The sequence below is a fragment of the Dendrobium catenatum genome, unplaced genomic scaffold (assembly GCF_001605985.2).
Source record: "Dendrobium catenatum unplaced genomic scaffold, ASM160598v2 fragScaff_scaffold_621, whole genome shotgun sequence".
NCBI classification, from domain to species: domain Eukaryota; kingdom Viridiplantae; phylum Streptophyta; class Magnoliopsida; order Asparagales; family Orchidaceae; genus Dendrobium; species Dendrobium catenatum.
In genome coordinates, this window is record NW_021319083.1 from 17,921,240 (window position 1) to 17,936,284 (window position 15,045).

The 15,045-nt window shown below is 38.5% G+C and overlaps 1 protein-coding gene across 1 annotated transcript in view; it reads left to right on the forward strand.

Annotated features, from left to right (window-relative positions):
* The window catches only part of LOC110105453 (secretory carrier-associated membrane protein 2), a 27,818-nt gene extending 14,259 nt beyond the window's left edge, over positions 1–13,559 (forward strand). Inside the window, exons 6-12 of the mRNA XM_020834970.2 lie at positions 10,541–10,603; positions 10,693–10,786; positions 10,943–10,988; positions 11,074–11,141; positions 11,240–11,288; positions 12,095–12,160; positions 13,149–13,559. Of these exons, the coding sequence (XP_020690629.1) occupies positions 10,541–10,603; positions 10,693–10,786; positions 10,943–10,988; positions 11,074–11,141; positions 11,240–11,288; positions 12,095–12,160; positions 13,149–13,235 (473 nt within the window). The 3' untranslated portion in view covers positions 13,236–13,559. The remainder of the gene's footprint in view (positions 1–10,540; positions 10,604–10,692; positions 10,787–10,942; positions 10,989–11,073; positions 11,142–11,239; positions 11,289–12,094; positions 12,161–13,148) is intronic.
* Positions 13,560–15,045: the final 1,486 nt, after the last annotated feature.

The window sequence follows — 15,045 nt, forward strand, 5'->3', positions numbered from 1 at the left end:
GGTGTCTAAAGGACACCTACCATGCACGGCTCTAGGTAGCGGATTGGAGCCCAGCTCTGCTATTTTCCCCCAACGGGGGAATATGTCGGTGGTACGCCAAAAATTCACTGAAGTACACGAGACTGAAACAAAAAAACCTCGGCAACCAATTACAGAGGACTTGTCTTTGAACTAAAATGAGCAGAGGACCTGTACAAGGAATAGAGGGACCTGTGGACCAAAATCAGAACAAAATTCAAATGAAATTAAATTCGGTTGAAACCAAATCAAGCCAAATTGAATATTCAAATAGAAATCAAAAGACCTCAAAAGAACTTTGAACAAATCATTTGAAAATTACATTCGAACTCAATTCAAAGGAAGTAAGTGCGGAAAGACACTAAAATTGGACAAGACTCGGACTACAGAGGACATAGAACTGGTCTTGCACATTAAGCTCATGAAACCTGATTTAAATTGATCTGAAGGGAGTGAACTTGAGCCCTAGTATTGAGCATCATTCGCCCTTTCACATTCGACGCCAGTCAAAGCAACCCACCTGAGGATTTGGTGAAAGGTGGGGTATGATATAAGGATAACTGCTCTTCATACAAATATATCTAGAAGGTCGTAGTGGATACAACAGTCTAGCACTTCGAACACAAGCCGACTTGTGGATAACAACAGTTGTAATGTCGTATGCACAAACGAATCACACTGTGGGCACAAGTACAAGTATCTCCATGACGATCCCTACGAGGTCAAACAAATACAATCAAACCACCTGAGATCGTGAAAGGTGGAGTTGATACTGAATATAAATGACTCTTCTAACGAACACCTCCGAAGAGGTCGTTGAGAAATACAATGGGTCCCTGCAAATGAGCAAAATCACTTGTGGATAACAACAGTGGGATATATCGTAAGAACAACGAACCCACTGTGGGGCACAAAGTACAGATATAACCTACGATAGTGGTTGATCAAAGTGCTGTAGTACACTAGGTTACAAAAGCAACCCGAATGTACGAAAAAAATGACCAACCCTGGCAGAAGGGATGAAATGTTTGAACAAATTAGAATCAAACTTCCTGTGTTTCAAAAGTCTCCTTCTTAGTTCGTATATTTTAAGAAGAAAACAGCTCTGGTACCTCCAAATACCGGAAAATAAACAAGTCCACTACACTGAAATCTTAAAAAGGTTCTCTACAAAACACACAAACGTCAAAAATCCAGAAAGTCCATCCCCGGTGAATGAGAAAAAAGGGAGTCAACACCAAAGACCACCCCCCACGAATCTGTAACATCTATGAAACAGACAGAAGGCGTCTACAATCTACAATGGCAGACGCCGCAACCCGGATCTGCAACAATCTATGAAAGCAGACAGAAGACATCTACAATCTACAATGCAACGCCACCAGATCTGCAACATCTTATGAAAGTAGACAGAAGGCTTTCCACAATCTACAATGCCCAACGCCAGACCGGATCTGCAAACATCTATGAAAAGCAGACCAGAAGGCGTCTACACTAACAAATGCCGGCCACCGGATCCGTAACACCCATACTAGCTGGACAAAAGGCGTGTATAAGCCTCAAATGAAATGTTGTGTACTCAAATGACGATCACTTGCACAACTACAAGTATTTCAAAGTACCACTGCACGTGCCACTATAGTTTGTATACCACATAGGTACACAATGGGGTACGCTAAATCAATATAAAATCAACCGGCATGGGCTCCGACGAGCATGTTATTGGTTACACACGTAACGCTAGGGATGCGCGCGGGTCGATAAGTGAATTCTAGTTCGAACCTGATCCTTCTATACGGATCAATAGAAGTCGACAGGGTTCGAACCTTTAACGAATACACGGTTGTAGCGACCAGTGCATTTGTTATCAATACATTCATATTAGGCCTTCAAGGGCCTATAGGTCAAAAGAATTCCACTAAAACAAAAGGCATAAAGCCTATGAAACCCGATCCTCCTTAGTGGATAAATAATAGTAGAAGGTTCGAACCATGGTAATATGGCGACACAGGATATGATACGAAGTGACCGGAATATTTATCTTATACATTAATTCGGCCGCTTCAAAGCTTTCCAACAAAGAAAATTTTCATGAACAAAGGCACAAAGGCTACGAGAAACACCGATGCCTCAGTCAATAGCTTGTCTAAGTTGACAAGGTTCAATCAACCAAATGAAAATGCACCAGAACACCCCGATGTTGGCCGTGTTTGAACGCTAAATCCTCAACCGGAGGGGTTCACAAAATATTTTCTAAATGTCCTCAAGCCTACCCAAAAAAATTTCAAATTCCACAGATATCCCAAAAATCTTCAGATATTTAAAAAGGTGAACATATCCATCACTACACTTAAAGCAAAATCCAATCCCATCCTCCGTAACAATTTGCCGAGTGGACAAATTCAAATATAACTTCAGCTACAAAGAGCCAAATGCCTGGTCAGAAAATATCACTGGATCTATTCTCAAACAATCTCCTGCCGTAAAGACGTGGTACGTGTCCCTAACGGGCGGTCTGGCCGCCAAGTGGCACCGCAGGAAACGGTTATGACGACCGGGGCCCTCTGAACCAGTGGTTTCGCCGCTAAATGGCACCCGAAATACCGGTTATGGCAGAGCCAATACGTTTCCTTTGATGACATTCAAATCCTTGAGATATGAATCAATTAGGATATGATGATAGGGGCACAAAGCTTCTGCAAGCTAAAGGTGGATCAAATTTGTCCCCTTAGGCAATACCCTTTCTCAGGTCTACAAGGTCCCCTTGGACGAAGCAACACCCATGACTGCCGACCAAGGATCCTTCTGTCAGGGTTGGGTCGACTACCTCCTCTGACTAAGTAGACCAGGGACCACGATGGTTCGGACGACGTGGAACCAAATGGGATTCTTGTCGGGTTCCCCCATCATCCATTCCCCCACCATCCGCTTTAAGTGCAAGATGGTGCACATTCTTTCGTATTTAAATTATCAAATCTTCCAATCTCCAAACCCAAACCCAATGCTGCTACTATATGCCAGATGCACGTATATTCTACGTATCTGATTGACGATGACTAGCCTTAATTGAAAGTTCTCTCTCGTGATCGGGAGGGGTAATTAACTATAGGGGCTTGCGCCTATAGGAAACCAGAACTCAGATCATAAAGTACTCGCAAAATGAGGGCGAAATCTCTGGGTAGTGTCTTATCTACAAACCCATCTGCCTTCCAAAATTTACCCCGGAACTTATTCCATTAAAACTCCCCTCGCCAAATAAAAAAAGCAAGAGAAGCGCGGCGGGGAGGTCGAGGCCGAATTTGTGGAGCCCCCAGATTTCTGGCGACTCCGCTGGGGAATGGTTTTTCTTTCCATCTCTGGCTAGTCATTAAATGGCTATAGTAGCAAGCAAATTCATGTGGTTTCAAATTTTAAATTTCCTGAAAATGAATCTTTTAAATAAGATCAATGGAAATTCGTTTAGTAGGGTTTTTAATTCCATGCTAACTCTCCTGCTTCTATTATTTGTTCTGCGTTATTTCTTTGTTATGAAAGCGTGGGGTGATGTATCAATTCTGATCACTAACCCTGCCTTTCATTTTTGCAGAATGGAAATGCAGGACACACCGATGACTGTCCAACTGGGATGAGGAGCCAGGATTTAACTGGCAAATGCTGTCATTGAGACTGAAAATACTGGAGCCACCATCCATTTTGGTGGGCTCAAATTCTCAACAGCTACTGCAAGGGCTGCAGCCGTTCCTGTGTACGGCGTAAACTCGGCGTAAACTCTGAAGAATTTTCTGGAAGGTCTCACTATGCAAGGACTGCTGCCAGAGGTGCTGCTCAAGAAGGAGCCTCTATATTTGAAAGATTATCCCAGCCTGAAACCCTTACTGCAAAGAGGGTTGTTGATAGAAGGAAAGTTTCTGTGGTGACTGCCAACACCACTAACCTGCCCAGAGAGATTGCTGCATCTGGGAGGTATGATGCTGAGGCTTCCTCATATGGAGGAAGGCTTAATAGAAGGCAGAGGAGGAAGAGAAATGCGGAACTGCGAGCTCAGCAGTTACCTGTACCAACACATCCCTCCCACTCAGAACAGATTCACTAACCTGAAGTGGGTAAAGAGAAACAGCTCTTCTGGTGAGCTCAAGAAATCCTTTTGGGAGCGTCGACCTGAAGCCCCGGCCCCTCAGAAGATAAAAGAGCCCGAATGTCTGTCGGGTATACTGTGTACTGAAGACAGTCAAGGAGAAGGGCTTAATGAAAAAGAAGTTCTATAGGTCACTGATTGTTGAGGCCCGAATAACTCCTCCAAGAGATAGACTATATTCTACGTATCTGATTGACGACTAGCCTTAATCGAAAGTTCTCTCTCGTGATCGGGAGGGGTAATTAACTATAGGGGCTTGCGCCTATAGGAAACCAGAACTCAGATCATAAAGTCCTCGCAAAATGAGGGCGAAATCTCTGGGTAGTGTCTTATCTACAAACCCATCTGCCTTCCAAAATTTACCCCAGAACTTATTCCGTTAAAACTCCCCTCGCCGAATAAAAAAAGCAAGAGAAGCGCGGCGGGGAGGTCGGGGCCGAATTTTTGGAGCCCACAATGATTAATGTCAAGACATAAACAAATGCATTCAAACTTACAAGCAATGACAATCAATATGTATGAAGAAGTGGATGAACGCAACAATTCCATACACTCAAAATAATATACAAACACATATATTAAATTATACAGACAAGAAAAGTTGACATCAACCCACCAATAGAAGAGGTTCGAGGGGGTTAAAAGTCATCATAGAAGGCCTATCATACTCTCAACATGTTATCCACAAGCATATGTAGAAGAGTCTTCATTCATATGGTGGTTCACTCATGGGTGATAATGGTTAATGTGTAAGGGATGATAAATCATCATTACAATTGATAATTACTCAGCACTAGCCAAATATATCAACCTTCTATAAGTAAAAATAAAAGATCTGCAATACATACAAGCTCTCTACAAAGATAGATGTCGTGCCACATATCACTTATGGGTAGATGCAGAAAGACTTCAGTAAATGCATGATCCTATAGTCAATTTTAGTCTGTGAAGGAATACATCTACCTGCCTACCTGTAGCAGTGACGGATGTACTGCATGAGCCAAAGACCACATCAAAGTGCATAAAAAATACGACAGATACAAGCTCCCACGTGCTTCTGCTGGAGTCCCACTATAAATATTATATACTATCTATGAACAAATGCCAAAGAACCACAACAAATGTCAGCACCTACGGGTTAAAGAAGGAGATCTGTTAGTGCACTACAATCCACTTATAAAAAATAATAAGTAGTGCACGACAATCTATCTGTAAAAAGCAACAATTAACTCAATCCAGAAGCTGTCACGCCACGCCACCAGATCCGCAACATTTATGCGAGCGGACAGAAGACATTTATAAATATTATAAAATACTCCCGCACATGCATCGTAATTTGTATACACATAGATACACAAGGGGTAAATGCAATCACAAAACCTGTATGGGCCCCGGCGAGCGTGTTATTGGTATACACGTGACGTTTAGGGATGATGCGCGGGCCAATCAGTTTGAACTCGATCCTTCTAGGCAAGCAAATAAGAGCCGACAAGGTTCAATAAGGGGCTGTTTGGTTGCCTGAAAAAGAAATGCAATGTAAAGTAAATGCAATGCATTCTAAATACTTTGAGCCTGTTTGGTTGTCTGCAAAATAAACGCAGGAGAATTGTTTCCCTTGTTTGGTTAAGTAGATCGAGAGTAAAGTAAAAGTAATTTTTTTAAATAATTTATTTTGACATTAAAACTAGTGCATTTATAAAAACAGTGTATTTATAATAATTAGTATTATTTGATGTTATAAAATAAAACCAGTGTATTAATTTATTGCACGGTCTTATTATAAATTTTTTTATTATTATAAGATATAAAAAAATTGGACAAGATTTCATAGAAGATTAGACAAATGTATAAATGTATTGCACCAAGTTATGTATCCCTTGGCTATGTATACTACTGATAAGCCTCCAAAATACCATAATGGGTGCCAAGCAAGGGACATCAGTTCTTTTTCTCTAATTATCTCCAAATGACATCAAGTTTATGTAAATGTTAAATAGAATGGGGAAATCAACGGAAAATATGCAGCAATTCTATCCATAGAACTTCAACTTTATGTTGATGTACCCATAACAAAGATTGTAAAGAGCAACAGAACATCTAAAACTAAAAGTGTTGTACATCTCAAACTTATAAGAAATTTACCGACAAAATAAAAGTTTGAGGCCAGCAAATCTAAAAAGAGATCATTTTTTGGGATAAAATTATTCCAGGTCAAATAAATGGAAGAATCATTAAAAAAAATTATATTTTCCATTGTGTCCAAGCAATTTTAAAACATAAGTTTCAATACTGAAAATAAAATACAAATGAATAATTAAAATAAAAATGAATCATAAAAGGAAAGGTATTACACTTTTGCACGGTATTGCTTGGTATTACTCGGTATTTGTATTTACAGAGTGGTATTTCTCGTTATTGCCAAGCAATACCGAGCAATTCGTTATTGCCAAGCAATACCGAGCAATTCGTTATTGCCAAGCAATACCGAGCAAATACTGAGTAATACCTCGCAATACGCGAACATAGCATTCCCGGGTTCCGGTCCGGGTCAAGTCGTCGGGCCGCGCGGTAAAGAGTAAGAGCACGTGACGACATGTTATTGGCGGTCGAACGTAGCTCTACGTCCGGTCAGAGGACGTAATATTTGTTCCTTAAACACGCTAGCATATAATATTGTCATGCATAGAAATGTAAACAATAGTTATAGAAGATTACCATATTTTCAAAAGCCTGACTTTCAAAAGCCTTTGATTGGATCAAACAACAGAGGTAGGTTGATTCAGTAATAGTTGGTCATATAAAATTCAAGGCCTAAATTATGAATAAAGGTTTGCAATAACCAAAAACAGATGAGAAAGCTCATCAGGACTTGCTTTCAATAGGGAAAAACATTGCATTTGAAACTCTTCCAAGATTTTTTAACCATCTCTAACAACCTACCTTAAATTATCAACATTCATGAAGGATCAATATAATTTTATGCTCGTCATAAGATGCCAGCAAGAGCGCATGTTTTAAATCCAACCATCAACCTAGCTTGCCTCCAGGCGAGAGATGAATATTCCTACCCACTAGTTGCGAGCAATGCCACCAATCCTAATATCTTCTACCTCAAACAAATGCTGGAGTGCAATGTTGTCAGGGTTTCTCACCAGATTAAACTCTTAAGACAAAGCAACAAGGTTTGGCGATTCTGATTCTACATGACCAACTAAGCTGATTACTCCTCCAACAGAACCTGCATTTGCAATAGCAAGATGAATTGCTTCTTCGCTGGTACAAACAAGACAACAAATTGCTTGAGCAGCAAAATATTTTGCATTATTTTCATCTGAAATTAGCAAGCAAGATAGTGAAGGTATTATTCTGTTGGTTGCTGCTGACCGAATAACATTTTCCTCTTGAAATAAAATAGCTAAAATCAGGGCACAAATCCATACACCCTCTGAACCATCAAACTCCCCCTATATATATAGAAATTTCAGATGGAGAAATAGGCCAAATATAATCAAAGCTTCCGGAGCAATTTTCTCTCAAGGAATTGGAGCCCCAAATCTTGGGCTCCCGCTCCAGTTTGCTCCAATGAAAGAGCTCGAAAATATTGGCATTGATGGCTGGTTTTGTGTCGCAGAGCACAACTGAGTGTCTTCGCGATGAGATAGAGCGGTGAAGGCTACGCCTTCTGCGACTAGAGGAGTCGGAATAGTAGTCCCGTCTCTGCGCTGAGCAGCCAGGCGTCTTTATATCTTCTTCCACATGGATGATGCGGTACACTGGACGGAGTCTTCAACTACGGAGAGCTTCGCTGGAAGCCTAGAAGGCAAGGATCGATCACTGTTAACGAGACAACCATCCCAAGACCTGGGCCTGTCCACCGAGCATCTCTGGTCGTCTAAGGAGATGCGACCAGCATCAAGAGAGAACCTTGGAGTGATATCGCAAGAGCGCCGGCCAAAAGCATCGACGGCGATCTCCGACTAGGTGTCTCTGAACCGGCGGGAAGATATGAGAATTTTCTCGCCCTCCGTTTGTAAAATCGAGGGCTCGCTCATGCCATTTTCGCCGGCGGCGCTTTTGTTCGGCTTATGCTTCCTTCGCCATTTTTGGAGCTTTTTACCAAATCCAGTAGTTCGGGGTATTAACGTGATATGCTCGAAGACGCGCGTAAGGTAGAAAGTTACCTTCTGATGAGGAGGACGATCTTCCTCCGGCGGAGAAGAGCTGGAGACGCCTGCGGAAGGACGACCGAGGTAGCCAAGAGATTCCATTGCTTCCCTCCGACATATCGCGAAAACCGCGTGCTGGCTCGCAGTATTTTGCACTGAGAGATTTTGTAACCCGCTCAATTTGAGCGGGTTTTGAAGTCACGCGTTTCGCCCCTCGTAATACACCACTAATACTTCCGATGAATTATATATGTTGCGCTCAAAATCAACCAAACAAAGTCATTTACCAAATACGTGCAACTTAATTACTTTACACTACTAATTCTCCATACCAAACAGCCCCTAAATAACTATAAAATGTCCCCAAACACCCGCATGTGTCATGACGAGCTTGTTATTAGTACACACGTGACCTCTAGGGATGTTGCGCGGGTTAATAAGTGAATTTAAGTTCGAACCTAATCCTTCTACATGAATCAATAGGAGTCGACAGGGTTCGAACTATTAAACAAAAATAGAGGCTGTGGTGACCGGTATATTTATTTTAATATATTCATATTAGGCCTTCAAGACCTATAACAATATGAATTCACTAATAAAGATGCAAAGCCTATGAAACCCGATCCCCTATCGGCAAGTTGATAGGGTTGACATGGTTCAATCAATAAAGAGAAATAACCATATACACCATGATGATGCCCGTGTTGAATGTTTATATCAACCGGAGGGGTTCACAAATATTTTCAAATGCTTTCCAAACTCCACTCAAATATCCAAAAATCACAGAAAATCCAAAATATTTAAAATTGAATCAATCATCAAACCACTCAAAGCAAAATTCATCCACCCTCCGCAATAGTTTGCCGAGGTGAACAGATTCGAATATAACTTCAGCTCACATAGAGCTAAATGTCTAGTCGAAAATATCACTAGAATCCATTCTCAAATAATCTTATGCCGGTAAGGACGTGATACATGTTCTTTGACTGGCGGTTTTGCCGCCAAATGACACCGCATGATAAATAGTCATGACCCGGGGCCCTCTGAACCGAGTATTTTTGTCGCCAAATGGCACAACGAGATACCGGTTATGGCCAGAGCCAATACGTTTCTTAATGAAATCAAATCCTTGAGATATGAATCAATATGATATGATCGATAGGGCACAAAGCCCTCTGTTAGCTAAGGTTGATTTAAATTTATCCCCTTAGACAAACACTCACACCAGGTCTACAAGATCCCCTTGGACGAAGCAACCCATGGCTACCAACAAGGATCATTCTGTCAGGTTGGGTCGACTACCTCCTCTATGATGGCCCAGGACGACGGAACCATGGGATCTTAATCGGGTCTATCATTCATTCCCCCACCATCCGCTTTAAGTGCAAGGTGGTGAAAATTTCTAATTTTAAATACCAGACCTTCCAACCTTTCAAACTTTCAAAATTCTCAAATCCCAAACCCATGCTGCTACTATATGACAGATAACACGTATTCTCTACGTATTTGATCGACAACTAGCCTTAATCGAAAGTTCTCTCTTGTTATCGGGAGGGGTAATTAACGCACCTATAGGAAACCAGAACTTAGATTATAAAGTCCTCACAAAATGAGGGCGAAATCTCTGGATAGTGTCTTATCTACAAACCCATCTGCCTTCCCAAATTTACGCCTGAACTTATTCTGTTAAAACTCCCTCGCCGAAGAAAAGCAACAATGCGGGCCGAAGCCGGGGCCGAATTTTCGGAGCCCACAACATGAATGGCTCTAAAAAGAAACACCGCAAGCATTGTGTGTTAGTAGAATTATCATGCTTCTTGATAACTACATTATGATTTGTTGTTTATGTTTTACCTCCACTGATTCTAGTGCGTCACTTTGTTCATGGGATCATGCCCTGTGGGGCGCTGACATTTAGTACCAAGAACGGCTCAGTAAAATGACCTAAAATTGTCTTGGCACTTGCAATTGGAAGGAGATATGCGTTTTTCAGGAAAATGTTGCTCTCCCTTCGCTAATGTACTTGTGCCAAGAGAACCCCAGGCTGGTTTTACCTGCTCTTCTTGGTCTCAAAAACCATCTCTTTGCTATATGTGGGATGTTAAGATTTCGTTTTGTTTGTAGTTCACTGGAGCTTCTGAAATGCCGCATACTTTTCGTAATCATTTGGAAGACGTGTACGGCTAATGTATATTGCAATTTCCATTTAACTGTTTTGCAGGATTGACTGCATGTCTGTTTTGGAATCTTATTGCTGTTACAGCTGCTTGGATCAAGGTTTCAAGTAAGTTTAGTATATCACAAATATTTGTGACCGTTTGGTTACTCTACTGAGTTCATTTCAGTTTTTTAAATGACTTTTTAATCCTTCAGATGTGAAAATTTGGTTACTTGCCATCATCTACTTTATTTCGGGGTGTCCCGGAGCCTATGTATTGTGGTATCGACCTCTTTACAATGCCATGAGGTATAGCAAGGCTTTCAACAAATGTTTCTTTCCTGATTGCTTTTCTTTCTTCTGTTTTTTTATAACTTATTCTTAGTTATTGCATTTGCAATGTAGTGTCTTGTACTAATAATTTTCATTGTACTCTGGCTTAATCTGCATCTTTTGAATTTCCAGGACTGAAAGTGCTCTGAAATTTGGGTGGTTTTTCCTTTTTTACGTGGTATATGCGACTACATGATTTTCATTTGTTTCTTTTCTTCATTTCTAAACTCAGATAATTAATAATCACACATTTTGTTGTACAGCTTCACATTGCGTTCTGCATCTTTGCTGCTGTTACTCCTCCTATTATCTTCAAGGGAAAATCACTAACGTAAGATTCTAGCTGTGAGATTCGTGGAACATTTTGTTAGATTTTATCTTGTTATAATAGCTTTTCTAAATCTTTTTTTTTGTGATTGTCTCAAACAGTGGTATCTTGGCAGCTGTAGATGTTATTGGAGATTCTGTTATAGTTGGGGTAAGTCGTATTATAGATTGTATGGCTTGCAATCATACTTAACTAGACTAGAATTTACGCTAGCTTATATATGAGGAAGAGAGAAAAATTGAATCTGGGACCTCTAACCGAATTTTGGTCAGGTTAGATATTTTTTCCATTGGATTTGTTTTAAAATGAATGGAACAATCAACCCTTGTATTGTACTCATATAAAAATAAATTTGATGACTAGAAAATTTATTTTGATCAAATTTAGATCATGATATCCTCACTCAAAAAGTTTCCCTGCTAAACTACAAAAAAATTATGATACTTTTGGTGTGGTGCAGAAGGGCAATTTTCCTGCCCCTTATGTGGGGAGGATGCCACAACTCTTGCCAATCCCTCTAACATCTGGCCCTGGCCAGAATGTGGTGCGTTGTGGGGAGACCCAGCACCACAACAAACACCAAACTTATCTTAAATTTCATCATTTTTTTTTATTTTTTTTTATTTTTTTATTTCATCATTTCATATGACTATCAGACTTCTGGAAGAGTAGCAAGATTTTTTATTTTTATCTTTATTTTATTTTTATTTTATTAATTTTTTTTTTCTGGAAGAGTAGCAAGTGTTCATAGGAACTCATAAGTTTAGGTATCCTTCATTTTATTCTGTAAGATGCTTTTTATCAGAATAATGGGTGGCAATGTTTTAGAAAACGGTGTACCTGTAATCCTTAGTAGCGCTGCATGAACATGGAATTTCAAAGTTAAAAGAGCTTTGCCGACCTTGGTTTAATAGCTGCAGATATGAATATGGTTCTGGAATACTTTTTTATTGCAGGTATTCTACTTCATTGGATTTGGGTTCTTCTGCATTGAATCATTGCTGAGCATATGGGTTATTCAGGTCATACTCTGTCTCTTTTTAACATGCTTTTGTTTTAAAATTAGTGTTAACGAATGATTTTAAAGATGCCGAGCTTGGAAAATTATATTAGGAAATTGTTTTCACATTTAAGTTTATAAATAGGTGTTGGAATTATTTACCAACCATTAGTTAGCCCTGGTAAGACCTGACTCTAAAGGATTCCTTGCTGATATGTGAAAAAAAATAGGCAATGCATTACCTTGTTTATAGGAATGCTTATTGATAATCATTGTGTTCTCAGTTAGACTAATCAAATTATGTCAAAAACTTGCCGAAAGGTGGAGCTGAACCATGCTAATATTTTTAAACCATATAAACGAAGTTCTTCTAAACATTATTGAAATATTTCGGTTATAAAATCAAAATCATTTTGATGGAAGTTTCATCAAAATTATGGAAATAACTCAATATTTTTCCATTTTCCCACAATGTGTTCCCAATTTTACTCGATACAATTACCACCCATAAGTTGTATATATATATATAGGCTATTTTGGATCATACTCTTTTGGATACTGTGTTTGGCTCATTAGATAAATGAGCTTATAAAAACTAGTTAAACTCAAATTAATTATTGTTGCAAACACAATAAAAAAATGAATCAGGAGCTTTTGTCACAGCCTTAGGCTTCGTTTGATTCTTCTTCTCCTTTTCTAAAAAATAGTTTTAGAAACAATGGTTAAGGAAATAGAATTTTATAACTGAGAAGCAAATATCAAAAAGCTTCTAAAAACAGTAGAAAAATGAAGTTCCCTAAAAAGTATTTCTATAGAAGCATTCATCCAAACAGCGACCAAAAAATAATTTCTTCGTTTCTAAACAGAAAAAAAAAAAAAAAACACCGAAACAAAGGAGGCCTTAGCCATGTCTGATGGCATGCATTTTCGGCGAGTTTCTTTTCAGTTTGCTAGCATTTTGATCCTTAACATCTCAGCTAAATAATATCTTCAATCAAATGTTGGTGCAGCAAGTTTACATGTACTTCAGAGGAAGTGGGAAGGCTGCAGAGATGAAGCGTGAAGCAGCTCGTGGTGCCATGAGGGCTGCCATATGAAAATCACAATTATTCAACATTTCTCCACATTTGTAGAAGACGACGGTTTGTTGTAGCCGGGTAACATAGGTTTCTTTTTGGTGTTTGGTTGCTTGTGCAGCAGTTTCTTCTTCATTAAAAGAGTAGGAATGATTTCTGAGCATGCCTTTTTTTTTTCTCCTTTTTCTTTAATCGAGGGCTTATAAATTTGTTCATGTTAAAGATATGCGTTTTACATACATTAATTGTTGCAATTAATGGTTTAGAATTAAGATTAATATTTTGAAGTTGAAATATTTGTGTTTGATAATGTATTTATGCACTGCTTGCATTTTCTTTCACAAATGGATGCATTGGCAAATTTTACCTTTTCAATTGCATATGCACTTAACTTTTTTTTAGAAGAACTTATAAATGAAGCAAGCTCTTTTGTTTGGGGCAGTTTTAGGATATATTATTTTGTGCGGACACTCGACGTCGTTCGGAGGCCAACCAGAACGTGTCACATCACTTTTTTGCTCGGTACCAGTGCTGGGTACTGCTAGGTTCTGGTGCTGGGTACCACTGGGTGCCAGGTGATGTGGTGTGTTCTGGTTGGCCTCCGCATCGTCTGGTGTCTGCACAAAATAATTTCTCCATGTTTATGCTATTGTTTTCTTGCAGTTAAAAAAAAAAACTAAAAAACTGCTTTATAGTTGCTTTTTTGAAGCTGAGAAATTATGATTGTAAGTAGTTTTTTATCGTAGAAATTTTTAAAGAGCAACAAGAAAGTAATAATTAAATAACATTGTGATTGCAATATGAAAATTAAAATAATGAAAAACTACCTCAAACTGACTAAGGTTTTGTTTGGGACGGTTTTCTTCCTGTTTCTTAAAGAGGTTTTTTAGTACAAAAATTGAAGAAAGCCATCCCAAACAAAGCCTAAATGTGTTTGAATATAAATTGTGGAATTTAATTGAACGATCAATTTTTGGTAATTATATATACTGTTTAAAAATTCATTATTTAATGCAAAATATGAAAAATTTAAAGGACTTAAATTATTGTATTGCAATATGACAATTTTATCTCATAGTGTACAATATTAAACGATACCAAATGATAAGTAGATTTCACACAGCTCCTGATGGGATGATTTGAATGGTTATAGATCCGTAGTTAGGTTAAAATTTATTTTAAAAAAATAAAGTATTTTTTTGTTAAAAATAAGTATATCAATTTATCATTGTTATTTCAGGCCTACTTCTTAACGAAGTGTATTTAAGGCTTCATTTGAGACAGCTTTCTTAATTCTTTCTAAAGTCATTTTAGTATAAAATTTATTTATTCGAATTTTTTTTATTAAAATATTATTTTAGAAAGCATGAAAAAAATTTATCCCGAATGAAGGCTAAAACCCATCCTCATCCTCACTCTTTATTTCAAATGATATTTTAGTCTTTATTTTTCTTATGTTTGTATTAAATTCTCTATTAAACATAATATTCACTTATTGTTCTTAACAATTGTTATCCATATAACTCTAGATCTTCTCTTTTTTTTTTTCTTCTCTATTATAACTATTTCTTAATTTATCATTCTTATTGTTTGTACACATCCATTTTTACAAGCTTATTTCTATCACAATCAACTTAAAAACCAATGACTTTTTTTATATAACCTAATATTCGTATCCAAATAATACCGTTGACTATTGCGATTGTACGATTTAAGTTTATCTTCGAGCATCTATGTGAGCCGGTTTGGACTCAACATGACAAAGGGCTTGTGAGCTGAGCTTGATAAGCTAACGAGCCAAGTTTGAGACATCTCTGACTCGACTCATTAG